Source organism: Pelecanus crispus, chromosome 14, assembly GCF_030463565.1.
Source record: "Pelecanus crispus isolate bPelCri1 chromosome 14, bPelCri1.pri, whole genome shotgun sequence".
In the NCBI taxonomy this organism is placed as follows: Eukaryota; Metazoa; Chordata; class Aves; order Pelecaniformes; family Pelecanidae; genus Pelecanus; species Pelecanus crispus.
In genome coordinates this window covers 13,035,271-13,048,608 of record NC_134656.1, presented here as the reverse complement: position 1 = coordinate 13,048,608, position 13,338 = coordinate 13,035,271, and the positions used below count along the sequence as shown (strand labels likewise).

The window sequence follows — 13,338 nt, the reverse complement described above, 5'->3', positions numbered from 1 at the left end:
TTAAGTCAAGCCCATTAATCAGGAGTCCCTAATAAACACAAGCCTGGAATTGAACTCCCTGTCCCCCTGCAGAAATGCTGGATCAGCATTTTGGCTCCTCTGCGACCATTGCTGATAGAGGCACCACAGCCACCCTTGGGATGGCTGGCTGAGCTGCGGCATCTGAAACACGGCAGGCGGTGGGAGGGCATCAGCTCCAGGGGACAGAGGAGAAAAGAGCAGCATGAGATATGCCTCCAGCCTTTGTCATCAAACATTCTGGCTTGTGAGCACCCGTCAGCAGGGCCTGAACCCCTGCCAGAGAGGACGGAGCAATGCATGGACAGGCAGGGTTGCCTGCGGGCAGGGCTTGGGTGATGCAGGGAGCTGGGGCTCCTCTGCAAGGAGCGAAGACTCCAGCACCGGGATAAGTGACAACAGCCTTTGGAAGGTGGCCTGGTATTTCCATAAGCTGCCATGACCTCGTTAACAGACTGATTGCAGCTAACGAAGCAAAACCAAAGTGGAGAGTCAGGGTGGTAACAGGAGAGCTCTGCGTGCGTGCTCCTCCCTGCTGGGCTCTGCCCTCCCTGCTCCGTGGCTGCCCTGGCTTCCAGGCTATGGCAAGCAGTGCAGCTGAGGTTGGGATTGCTGCTCGGGTGACTGAGGACCTGTTTCGCAAAAGCAAAATGAAGGGAAAAAAGGCTGGAGAGATGGATGGGGCATCACTCCTAGTTGCATAATTTCAGCGCTGTGCTTATACAGCACCCAGCTCCTCCTGTGTGTTTGCCAACATATATCATAATATTCGATATATAGCAGCAGTTCTCATCATGCCTGCAAGACACAGAGAGTCTGTGTGCAGTTGCCAGGATCCATCCCTTGGACCAGGGCAGAAGCAGCACTCCTGGCCCGCAGACCATGTCCTGCAAGCAAGGGGGTGCAGCAGAGGGGCTGGGGAGAGCTGCAGGGCACCTCGCATCTTGATGTGAGCTCAGGCCTTTCCTTTGAGCTCTGGATTCACAAATTCCCCTTCTTACATCTTGTGATAAGATCTGGGGGATGGGAACGTGGAGAAGGGGCTTAGTTTCCTGGAGGTCTTGAGATGTTTAGTATTTTCTTTCTTAAGAGTCAGCCTCAAGTCCCCAGACACAGTGGCTGTAATGAAAGCTTGCACAGGGCAGACTGAAAAGCAGTAGAGCATTGGGAGGCAAACGCTGAGCACCTGCTCCTCTTCCTCAAAACTGGATTTTAAATTCTCATGGTTGCTTAAGCTGGTCATAATTTTTCAGGAGCTGAATTGGGGTTTACAAGGTTTGAAATCAGCAGTGCTTCTGCAAGGGCCAGACTGCAGCCCTCTGCATCAGGTACCAGCCCCGGGGCAATGCAACATGATGTGCATCCAACCCCGCCCTGTCCCAGCAGCCTCCCTGGGCAGCCGCAGCCCCACGCCGGACAGGGGATGCTGTGGCAGCACCACCACCGCAGCAAATCTCTTTCCTGCTCTTGCTGTGCCAGAGAAACTGAGAAGGGAATCACACCTCTACTGCCTGGAGAGCTTGCCTGACACACACAGCAGCCTGAGTTGCTGGAAATCAAAAGTAAGTCACACACTGTCCCCAGCGACGGAGGGACAGGATCCTGCCCTTGACTTTAGGGCTCTGTACAACATGGACAACTCACTCCTTTCCCATGCACTGCACTCAGCATAAAATATAGGGGTGGGTGCCCTGTTCCTGCTTGGTCGTGGCAATGTCCCAGGGTGGCAGCAGGGACAGCCCCGCCAAACCCCTCAAAACCCAGGAGAAAGACACCAGCTCTGTCTGGGCAGACCTTGATCAGTAGGCAGAGGCATGGACCTTCCCTTCTGGTCATGACTAGCAGCAAGGAGCTGGTTCACTCCACCAGCCTGGCTCCCCAGCCCCTCTCCTGTGCTTCCCAGGGGGATTGTCCCTTCCCTTCACTCGCTGTCTTGGTGGACAGCACATTCTCACCTTGAGGGGAGTGGAAATGGCAGCTGGAATGTGGGAGGGGAAAAATAAAGGGAAAAAAAAATGTTGAGGCTTGTCCAAACCTACTCATGTTTATATTGGAGCCTGTGAGTGACATCAGAGCAGGGAGAGTATAAACACCAGAAGAACCTACTCGGGGCTTTAAAACCTGCAAACACACCGCTGCCTCCAAACTGCCTGGGGGGTGATGTGCTGAAGTAGCGGAGGGGAGAGCAGCATGAGGCTCCAGCTGGAGAAGCAGCTCTTCTTCCTCTCCCTCCTCTGCATCCTCGCCAAGGTAAGAGAGATGGGGCCCTGGGGCAGCTTTAGCCTTAGCTGGGGAAGCACCCGGTTCTTGCAAAGTGAGATGCAGGGAGGACTGGGGTGTTACAACGAGCCCGGTGGCTAACACTGGCTGGCAGACAGGCTGTATTTATGCAGTCCCACAGGGGCAGAGCTATGCTTGGGAGAGACATTTGCAATTAAGCAGGAGGGTCTTAACATCCACAGGCCAAAGGTATCTGTTGTGCAAGTCCATGGAGCATGCAGGAATGACAGCAATGCGCTCTGTTTGCTTGTCCGTCCCTGCAGCTCTCCCGCACCCGGGGCTGCGGTATGCGACCCTGCAAGCGAGCGGCAGCTCAGCAGTAGCGGCTCCTGCAGACTCCTTGGTCCCTGCCCAGGCTCCCAAGGCAGGGGGCCAAGCAGCGAGCACCAGCCTCAGCATTACTCAGCTCTCCCCACTCCCTGGGACGCTCATGCAAAGCCAGTGCCTCTGACAGGATCTGGGTTGTTGTAGTGATTTTTTTTTTTTTCCCTTTTGGACTCTGTGTGAAAATAGTTGCCTGTACAGAGAACAGGAAAGCTGAAAAGTTTGGGGTATCTCAGCTCCAAGTTCTTCTAATTGCTGCTTGAATCCCAAGGCAGACCTTCTGCAAGCAGGGACATCATGGCAGCATCGTGCCTATTTGACTCCTTTCCCAGACAGTTAAGATGTCTGAGAGGAGCCACGTTGTCATCTAAAGACAAGTTAATTACAAGGAGAAGGGGGGAAATGGATTAATGGAGTTGGCTTGGCTAATCTTTCTAAAACATTGATTTGTAATAGCAACCTCCTGAAAGATGAAAAATGCCCTTGGCTGCCTGGGTAAGCTGTGATAGAGAAATGACTCCTGCCCCAGGTGCTCATAGAATCATAGAATCATTTATGTTGGAAAAGACCTTTAAGATCATCAAGTCCAACTGTTAACCTAACACTATCAAGTCCACCACTAAACCATGTCCCTGTAAGTGCCACATCTACACATCTTTTAAATACCTCCAGGGATGGGGACTCAACCACTTCCCTGGGCAGCCTGTTCCAGTGCTTGACAACCCTTTCCATGAAGAAATTTTTGCTAATATCCAATCTAAACCTCCCCTGGTGCAACTTGAGGCCATTTCCTCTCATCCTATCACTTGTTACTTAGGAGAAGAGGCCAACACCCACCTTGCTACAGCCTCCTTTCAGGTCTCCCCTGAGCCTCCTTTTCTCCAGGCTAAACAACTCCAGTTCCCTCAGCCGCTCCTCATAAGACCTGCGCTCCTTCACCAGCTTCGTTGCCCTTCTCTAGACACGCTCCAGCACCTCAATGTCCTTCTTGAGGGGCCCAAAACTCAACACAGTATTCCAGGTGCGGCCTCACCGGTGCCAAGTACAGGGGGACAATCACCTCCCTGCTCCTGCTGGCCACACTATTCCTGATACAAGCCAGGATGCTGTTGGCCTTCTTGGCCACCTGGGCACACTGCTGGCTCCTGTTCAGCCAGCTGTTGACCAACAGCCCCAGGTCCTTTTTGGCCAGGCAGCTTTCGAGCCACTCTTCCCCAAGCCTGTAGCGTTGCATGGGGTTGTTGTGACCCAAGTGCAGGACCCAGCACTTGGCCTTGTTGAACCTCATACAGTTGGCCTCGGCCCACCAGTCCAGCCTGTCCAGATCCCTCCGTAGAGCCTTCCTACCCTCGAGCAGATTGATACTCCCACCCAACTTGGTGTCACCTGCAAACTTAGTGAGGGTGCACTTGATCCCCTCGTCCAGATCATTGATAAAGAGAGTAAACAGAACTGGCCCCAATACTGAGCCCTGGGGAACACCACTTATGACCGGCCACCAACTGGATTTAACTCCATTCACCACAATCTTTGGGCCTTGCCATCCAGCCAGTTTTTTACCCAGCATAGAGCATGCTCATGAGAATTCAGGAGTGCCTGGAGAATCACCAAGAGCCCTCGTGCCTCCAGCCCAAACGTGGCCACCACAGCCAGTCTTTCAGTCCCTGCCATGAGACTCGCTCTGGTTTCTGCCACACTAATAATGCTGCTCACCGATAAAACTAGAAAAAGACCCAGATTGCCCAGCCCATTTTGGATATATTTTATCTCCTAGCACTGACATTTCTACAGGCCCATAAAAAACATCTGAACTGCTGCAAATAGGGAACAGATAGCACACCAGTACCCACCTTCTCCATCTAACTGGTCATGTCAGACCTGATGCTACTGGGAGAAACTAAAAGAGAAAGAAAAAGGGTATCTAAAATCCACAGAGACCAGCTGAACCCATCGATCTTTCGGCAGTCTCAGCAGAGACACCAGTGTCTGGACCAGCACAGGTGAATTTTTTGGTTGCACATTTGCTGAACTGCTACCTGTGTTGCGCGTGCTGGCCGTGTGGCAAGCAGAGTGGCAGGGCTGTCAGAGGGTGGCTCAGAGCTGCTGTATGGGGCTCATACACATGCACAGTTAGGCCAATACTGGCAAAAAATTCACTTACAAACTCTAGAGCCAACTGACTTGGCTTCAGACCCTATATGCAACAGCCCTGTCAGATACAACATGATGGGAGCATGAGCACTGCCAGCAAAAGTTGTTTGTGCCAGGGTAATTGTGCAAGCAGAATGAGCTGTGGATATATACCTACCTGCCTGGGTGAAGTCCTGCAGGCACAGCCCTGGCAAACAACCGGCTGAGCAGGCAAACAACTGTGGTGCACAGCTCTGCCGAAGTACTTGTTCAGTCTAGCTGGGAGGGGAAATGTAACTCCCAGTCCTCAAAAACATGCCTATCTCAGGGCTCCTCACCCAGCAGGCCAGGCCAGGCAGAGGAGGCAGCTGGACCAGGAAGGAAAGCAGTGAGGTTCCTTTGGCTTCAGCTCCCCCACTGCCAACACAATGCCCTTGTGTAATTCTTGGCATGAAAGAGCTGTTAAGACTGTTCAGAGTGAGGTGCTGTGCCCTCACCATGTGCATTCAGCGCCTGTGAAGCCACGTTTCCAGCTGGGCGCCTCCAGCTACCCCAGCAGCATGCATGGGGCCAGGCTGCTTTCCCCTCCCTCCCGCTGGGCTGCTTAGGGCAGTGTGCAGCTGCCTCTGGGGCTGCCAGCCCCGTTTAAATGGCCACCACTACCTGGGATGTTCGCTTTGCAACTCCATCCCCCTCCTTTGTATTCAGAGCAATGGTGCATTTAAGTTCCCATCCTGCAGAGTGCTGTGCATCCCTGATTCTCCCTGTTTTCCATGGGTGCCCATCATGCTGTGCTTTTAGAGGACAACAGCTTCCCAGGCTGCTTCGCTGTACTCCCATGGATTTTCAGAGCCTCCCTCCACGTAAAATCTGCCCCCATGATTGAGAGAGGATTACCTGGCTGTCCTAGTGAAATAGCAGCCGTTAGCAAAAAAACAACCTGTATTGAGTCAGCAATGGCTTTGTCTCCGCAGGTGTGTGCCCAGCTGTGCCGGAGACCATGCTACTGCCCCTGGATTCCACCCCGCTGCCCCCGCGGGTCCCCCCTGGTACTGGATGGCTGTGGCTGCTGCAAGATCTGCGCCCGGCGCCTGGGAGAGCCCTGTGACTTCCTCCACATCTGTGACCAAAGCCAGGGCCTTGTCTGTGACTACAGCGCGGCGTCCGCAGGGACAGGAGCCACCTGCAACTGTGAGCACAGGGGTGCCCACTCCCCGCTGGGGATGTCCCCGTGCTCCCAGCCCAGCACCCACCCCAGCTCCGGCCAGGGCTCCAGCCAGCTCCAGGCATCCCTCACCACTTTTAGGGAAGCTGTTAAGGCTCCGAAAGCAGCTTAACTGGGGTTGAGGCACACAGCTTGGCTGCGGGGCTGTGCTGCAGCTCCGGCCACCTCTCATGCTGTTTGCCAACTCGGGTTTTGGGGTGGTTTGGGTGGGGATGGACACAGGCGTCCCAAGGATGCTGCAGTCACCCTGCCAGGGCTGGAGCCTGGGGGTCCTGAATAGAAATTTCAGAGAAACTTTTTCTAGCCTGAAAATCCTGAAAGGCAGGGTCAGAGCCAAAGGGTTTCTCACCAACTGGTGAGCTGCTGCTTTGAAAATGCAGATTGATGAGGAGAGAAGGTAGGGAAGAGGAGGAGGCTGGGTGATGCACATGCTGCTGCAAACCCATGTCTGCCTCACACACCCTTCTGTCACTTCTGTGGCCCCCCAATTCAGTGCCTTCGTGCCAGCCCCATGGTTTCCCCCAGCAGTCCCCTCTGCCATCCACATCTCTCTGTCACTTTGTCCCTAACGGGCTTCTTGGATGTTGCTTGCAGTTGAAGACAGCAATGAGGGCTGTGAGGTGAATGGCCGAGTCTATCGAGATGGGGAGGTTTTCCAACCCAGCTGCAAACTCCACTGCCGCTGCCTGGATGGGGGCTTCACCTGTATCCCGCTCTGCCAGGAGGATGTCCGGCTGCCCACCCCAGACTGCCCCTACCCACGGCGCGTGGAGGTCCCAGGCAAGTGCTGCCCAGAGTGGATCTGTGAAGCCCGGGACCAGCACCTCCTCCGGGATGCTGGGGCAGGTAAGATGCAGGACATGCCAGCAAGGGGATGCCCACGCAGGTCTCTAGGGACGGTCCCTTCACCCTAGACCACAAACATCAACAGGAGACACTTCATTTCCCCATCATACAGGGCTATGCCCACAGGACCGGGAGGACATGCTGCACAGTGCCTAGCTCCAACCATCCTTTTTCCCCTCATCTCTTTTTCATCCAGCCCCTGGGGCAGCATCCCCACTGCTGCCGTACCCCTGCCAGGAGTGGACCACGGAGTGGAGCACCTGCTCGGCCACCTGTGGCTTGGGCTTTTCTACCCGCGTGTCCAACCAGAACCACTACTGCAGGCTGGAGACTCAGAGGCGGCTCTGCATGGCCAGACCCTGCCTGGCTCTGCCGGCAGCATCCCCAGCAGTAAGTGAGGGCCTCGGTGAAGCTGGTGCCTCTGGGCAATAGGTTTGATGGAGAAAGGGAAATGCCAGCCAGCACAAGCCATGGGACCCCCAGTTACCTGTGGGCACCCCATCACCCCTCCCCAGCCATGAGCTGACTGTGTCTCAGGGACAGATAAACCGTCTCCTGAAAATGTGCTTGGAAAACAGCTATCTGATAGCAGGTGCAGCCCTGAATTTTGAGGTCTCTGGATGTCTGAATCCAAAAGCACCATGAATCCCACATAACCCTGAGCCACACAGGTGGGCTCAACCTGCCCCTATTGCTGGAGATACATCTGCAGCTCCTGCCTGGCTCCCTGGGTACACCCGAGTGGCAGGGCTCTGCCACCCTTTTAATTAGCCTGGCACAGCCCCTGTGCAGACATGGTGCAAAACTGCCTTGCTCGCATGCAGCTGGAACTTTCCAGGGCCAGGCACCTGCTCTGCCACATGCCCCTGCTCCCTAGACATGGGGGACACGCCACCACCCCACTCCATCTCTCCATCACTCTCTGCTTTGCCTTTCCAGAGGGGAAGAAGAGGTAATCTGTAGCTGTGCCCACCCTGGTCACATCCTGGAGCCAATGCCTCATCCCAGCAAAGAGTCTGGTGCAAGCCCACAGCACTGTGGTTTTGGTGGAGAAGGAGGACGCGTCCCTTGGGAAACTGGGGAAGAACTGATGGACTTTGGCTGCAAAGGAGGGTGGAAATAGAGAACAAGATCCCCATGCCACACAGCACCTGCCCCCTCTGTGCATCCTGCTGCCCCAGGCAGGGTTACTGGGCAGCATCCCTGAGCTTCTTAGGCTGAATGTAATAAGAAATGGGGAAACCCTGCCATGACCATGAACCCATCTGAGAAACTGGGAATTGGTCCTTTCCCAGATTGGTGGGGCTTTTGGAGAGGTGATGCTGCTCCTTTGCCATGTCACGCATGCAGCTCTGCTCTGCAGGGGCTGCGAGAGAGACCATCTCCAGCACTGGAAAGCCCAAATCCCCAGCATGACCCCCTCATGCCCTGGCCCTCCGGGGAAGGAGTAGGTACATCAGGCCATGCACCACAAGTCACCACTGCACCAGGCTGCACAGCTCGGCCATGCACGAGCTCAGCCATCCCACAATATCCACCCCGTGACCCAGCAGCTGCCTTCCTGGGCATGGGCAGAGGCGTCCTCTTGATGGCAGCTCTAATTTACCTTCCCCACATCCCTCCAGAATAAACACAAACCTTCCTGCCCCGCCTGGCCTCCTCCTCCCCAAAGCGCTGGCGGTTTGGCAGGGCTTCAGCGAGCGAGGAGCTCAGACGCCGGAGACGCTGCTCCGCAGTACTAGACATACCGCCTGCCATCCAAGCACATACCCCGCGAGCCGAGCCCAAAAGAAAAGCAGGAAAAAGAGAAAACAAATCACACAGATGAGTCGGGGCCATCTCCTGACAGGCTGGAGCTGCTCCAGCTATGCAAGAGTCGGCGCAGGACAGCTGCTCGGCAGCTCTGACTTTACTTTCTCACAGCGATAATCCTTCTGCGTGATTGAAAAATGAAACCCAAATGCCCTCTAATGGCCTCGTACAAGCGTGCAGAGGGAACGCACGTCCCATGGTGGGGCGAGAAGGGCAACTGGAAAGGAGCAGTGGTTTAGGTGACGTGTCCAGGCGAGATATGGACAGTTTAGATGTGTATTTGTGGAAATGAAAATAAAGATGTGTTCATCTAGGTATGGAGCTTGTCTGGGCCTGTCTGTGTGGGATAAGCCCAGCTCCGGTGAGCCCTCGGGAGCTCTGCTGCTCATGGTCAGCTCAGCTGCTGCAGGAAAGGCCTGACCAAGGACGGGGCAGCTTGGTGGCACTTCAATTCAGGCTGCTTAGAATACGAAAACAAAAAAGAAAAGAAATGTGAATCAAAGCACTGAAAACATTATTACAGTATATTATATCCTGGATTAAATTCTGCCCCTTTGCTTTCACCCAGCCATGAGCTCCATCTGCTCTGCTGATGGGATCAACCCTGGCCATAGCAGGGCCTGGGTCTGCACTCGCTGCCGGGATGTGCGGGAGAGCACGGCATGGTGCTGGCTGTGTTACTGCTGGGTCTGCAGCCCCAGGCACAGACCAGGCCATGCCTCTTCTCAGCTTCCCAAAAACCAAAGCCCAGATTCTCCCCCTGTAACTTCATCCCTCCTCCCACCAGCCCCACACCTCCTCCACTCACCCCGGACCAGGATTTCCCCGGCATCATGCCACCGTCATCACCAGCTGACTGTCCTCCTGACCCAGGCCAACACGATACCAGGGCAGATTTAGGGGTGCAGGGGCAAAAGGCTGAATGGCAGAGGGAGCTCCCCTCTCCTGCCCAGGGGAAAGCCTCCCTGCAAGCAGCAGGAAAGGCAGCAGGGCCAAGGCAGCCACTCACCTGCTCCCCCAGCCCCTGCAAGTGCTGAAAATAAAATTAAAGTCAAGGATGCTTTTCAGTCACCTCTTGGGGGAAAAAAAAGAAAAAAAATCTCACTGCTCATGCACTAAAACATTGCTTACAAAGAGAATTATTCACTGCAATCATCTGGTGCTCTGCCTGCATACAAATCATTAATTCAGTTTGGTATGGGGGACGTGGTGAACCTCTGGCAGGCAGCAAATCGCAGAATGAATGTGGCCTGGTCTGCAGCTTTTGTTGGCTTTTTCACCTCTGCGATGGCCGTGCCAAAAAAGCGGTGACACGAGGCTCATGCAGACTTTGAAACCACAGTGTTCCTCGATTGACATGGATAAGACATGTCCTGTGCACTGAAAATCCTGGTTTTTAAGCCAGTTCTTGTTTCAACATGTTGGGACTCAGCCACCAAGACCAAGTATGCTGCTGGCAGGGAGTGCTGCCAGGGCTCTCGCCCCCTCCCAAATCCTGCCCAGCCGCCTACAGGTGACGGTAAAAATCAAAAGGTCACTTTTTAAGGAGCAACCTGCAATTCTCATCTTCAACAGAAATGACTCAATGCACCTCTGCTATAATTTTCTTTTTTTTTTTCCCTGCAAAATGTCATTTCTCCCTGATTCACTAAGCAGAAAACATCTAAATAATGAATTAATGAATCCAAATAAATCAGAATTATTTTACCCTAAGAATACAGGGAAATCAACTCTTGCAATTTGATTGCCAGTCTCACAATGTTTGCTGTTCCCTCTAAAGCCCTGCTACCCTGGAAACATGTGGTTATTTGAGGATCGCATTTATTGCAGGCTCTGAGGCAGCAGGTCCTGCGCTTTGCCTGCTCTCATGGGGCAGATGATCTCTGCCATCCACAGATGATTATGGTCACCTGTAAAGATAAAAAAAAAAAAACCCAACAACAAACAGAAGACAACTCACCCCATCCTCAAGGCATACTGCCACATCGGCACACATAAATGGCATGTAATTTGACAACCATATTCCTGAACCAGCAGTGAGCAACAGATCAGAACTCATTTCAGCACAAGCATGCACAGCAGCTGAAGGAGGAAACTGTGCGCTGCTGCACGAGTAAACAATGTGCATCAGAATTTTTTTTTCAAGCCATTCGCATGACTGATGATTTTTAAAAGCATGGCATTGGCTGAAAAAGGGCTGGATGAGCCCCTCATTAAAGCTACACGTTGTCACATATCTCCCTGAGCACAAGAGTCCAGTGCTCAATAAAAAAAAAGAAGATCAAGGCCCTTTTTTGCTGTTGGTGAAAAGCTTTGAATTGGTTGCCTGAAAGCCCATCACTCGGGTTACGTGTTTGCTACCTGCAGAAGCCATCCCAGCCCTGTGCTGTCACACCACCCTGGATGCACTGGCAGCAGCATTGCTGCCACATGCCAGAGCCAGGAACTGGCGGGAGAATCCCAATACAGGATACTCAGGCAGAGCTGGGCGGTAGCACCTTTACTGCAAGTGAAATCATGGGTCAAGAGAACACCTTAAACACACATTAGGCAGGCACGAGAAAGGATCCGTGCTGCTGCATGCATGCTTCCAACAGGTCTAGGGAGCAGGAGCTGCGGAGGTCATAGGGCTGCGGCTGGGCATGGACAACGCTCCCTGTGCCCTGCCCTGCTCCTCCTTTCCCATGGCAGGAGGCACCCAGCCCCAAGCCTTCATTCTGGGGACAGAGAAAGCTTTGCCTATGGTGCTGAGAGCAGCTTGTGACCCTTCCCATGATTACAGCAGTCCTCCCAGCCAGCTGCTGTCTCTGCCTCAGTTTCCCCAGTGGTTGATGCTCTGGGACAAAGGCAACCGCTCCCAGTTTGCTCCTCTCATCTCACTGCACTTCTGCACCTCCATAAAGTTGCTCTGCAAGTGCCACCCCAACCCCAGGCTGCAGGATCAGCTGAAATGCATGGAGGTGAAGGGGGCAGGAGCAGGGCAGGATGGAGGACTGCTTTCCTGAGGAGTGAACACCGATGGACCCTCTCCTCTGCTACTCCAGAAGCACAGTACCACCAGAGCCCCTGCAAACCTCAGAAAAGCCATATCCTCACCCCATGGAAACAGCTTTTAAGTTTCATCTCTCAGGGCATGCCTGTAGTGGCTAGATTTTATCACATAAGCAGGAAATAACATACAGCCTTTCCCATCATTTATCTACTCCAGCCAGCACTTTTTGGAGTCAACACACTGATACACACAATAAGCAGCTACCACCACCCCATGCCTTGGGCTTCCCTACGCTGGCCCCGACCTGCCATGCCCGAGTATGGTCCAGCAGAGATGTTCAGCTGCTCCCAAGGAGGGAAGGGCAGTCAGGATGGCTCAGCAGGACTCACACCCTCTCCCTCCCTGCTAGTGGATGAGGTATCAGCCTCTTCCCACCCCTTGCCCTAGAGTAAGTTCCAGGAAGGCAGGTGGCCCTCCCTGGGCCCAGCCTGTCACCTGTAGTTATTTTGCCAAGGTCATTTCCCTATGGCTTGCCAGGGTACACCTCCCTTCTGATTGTCTGTTTACTCCTGCACTTGGAGATAAAGTTATTTCTGGCCTCATTTATGCAGCAGCAGCTGCTCAGCAGTGTAAACAGGGGCTGGCTTTCCTTGGGGTCACTGGTTTTAGCTCTTGCCCCAACCTCGCAGTATCTGGGTGTCTTCTACATGACATCCCCTGCGACAGGGAAGGAAGGAGAGGAAGGTCACAGCCTGTCTCACATTTCCTCCCCGCATGGGTCAAAACCACTCAAAGGCGCGGGAGGAAGAGGATTTTTGTATTTGGGGAGGAATATAGAAATCGGCAGCAAGAGCAGGTTGTTGCTGTGTGCTGTAGGGAAGGTGCAGCTGTTTGACAGGGAGCGGGGCTTACTGGTGCCTACATGGGGGGCAAGCAGCCTGGCACACCTGTGCCTGCTGGCACTGCCCGCGGCACCGGCTGCCGGCTGGAGCAGGGCTGGGAGCACCAGCCCCAGGGAAAGCTGCCGGTCTCTGCCTTAATCCCTCTCCCGGTGTTTCTGGATGGAGGCACAGTCTGAGCAGTGGGGCCAGGAGAAAGGGTGTCGGGAGTGGCAGTGAGGGGCGGCTCACGGGGTGCAGGCTTCCAGCTCCCGGTCTGGAGGGATGGGGGGGGGGGGGTCCTAACCCCGAGTGGGACAGAACAGATCGGGAGCAGGCTGAAGGCTTTGGCCCCTGTCGTCAGACAGCTCCCACCCGCTCCGAGGCAGAGCCCCCCCTCCCGCCTCCCTGCTCCCTTCCTCCCGCTCCCTCCAGGCACGCACCGTGTCCGAAATAGCCGGGGGCCTGCACGTCCCTGGCGGCCGGCTCAAAATATCTCAAGTGGGCTGGCGGCAGGCGCAGAGGGAGCAGCGGAAGCCACCGGACACCCGCGCTCTCCGGGGGGCGGCCCTTGCCTCATCCTCCCCGCGCTCCGGGGAGAGCCCTGCGCCTCAAAGCCCCGGCCGGGCCCGGCAGGAGCAGGGGGGCGAAGGCAGCCGCGCACTGCGCCGGGGACCCCCGCGCTGCCGGCGCTGGCTCTGGGCGCGCCGCCGCCGGGGCCGCCCCTCCCCTGCCGCGGGCACCGGGCACCGGGCTCCGCGCCTCCGAGCACCGCCGCCGGCACCGCCCCGGGAGCAGCCGCCCCGCCGCGGGCAGAGCTGCCGCAGCGCCCG

General features: G+C 55.0%; 1 protein-coding gene across 1 annotated transcript; it reads left to right on the top strand.

The window, feature by feature from the left end:
* The first annotated feature begins 2,178 nt into the window (after positions 1-2,178).
* CCN5 (cellular communication network factor 5) lies at positions 2,179-7,468 on the top strand. Its single transcript, XM_075721365.1, is given in 5 exon segments — positions 2,179-2,268; positions 5,727-5,943; positions 6,572-6,823; positions 7,020-7,213; positions 7,367-7,468. Coding segments are annotated over 5 exon segments (855 nt in total).
* Positions 7,469-13,338: the final 5,870 nt, after the last annotated feature.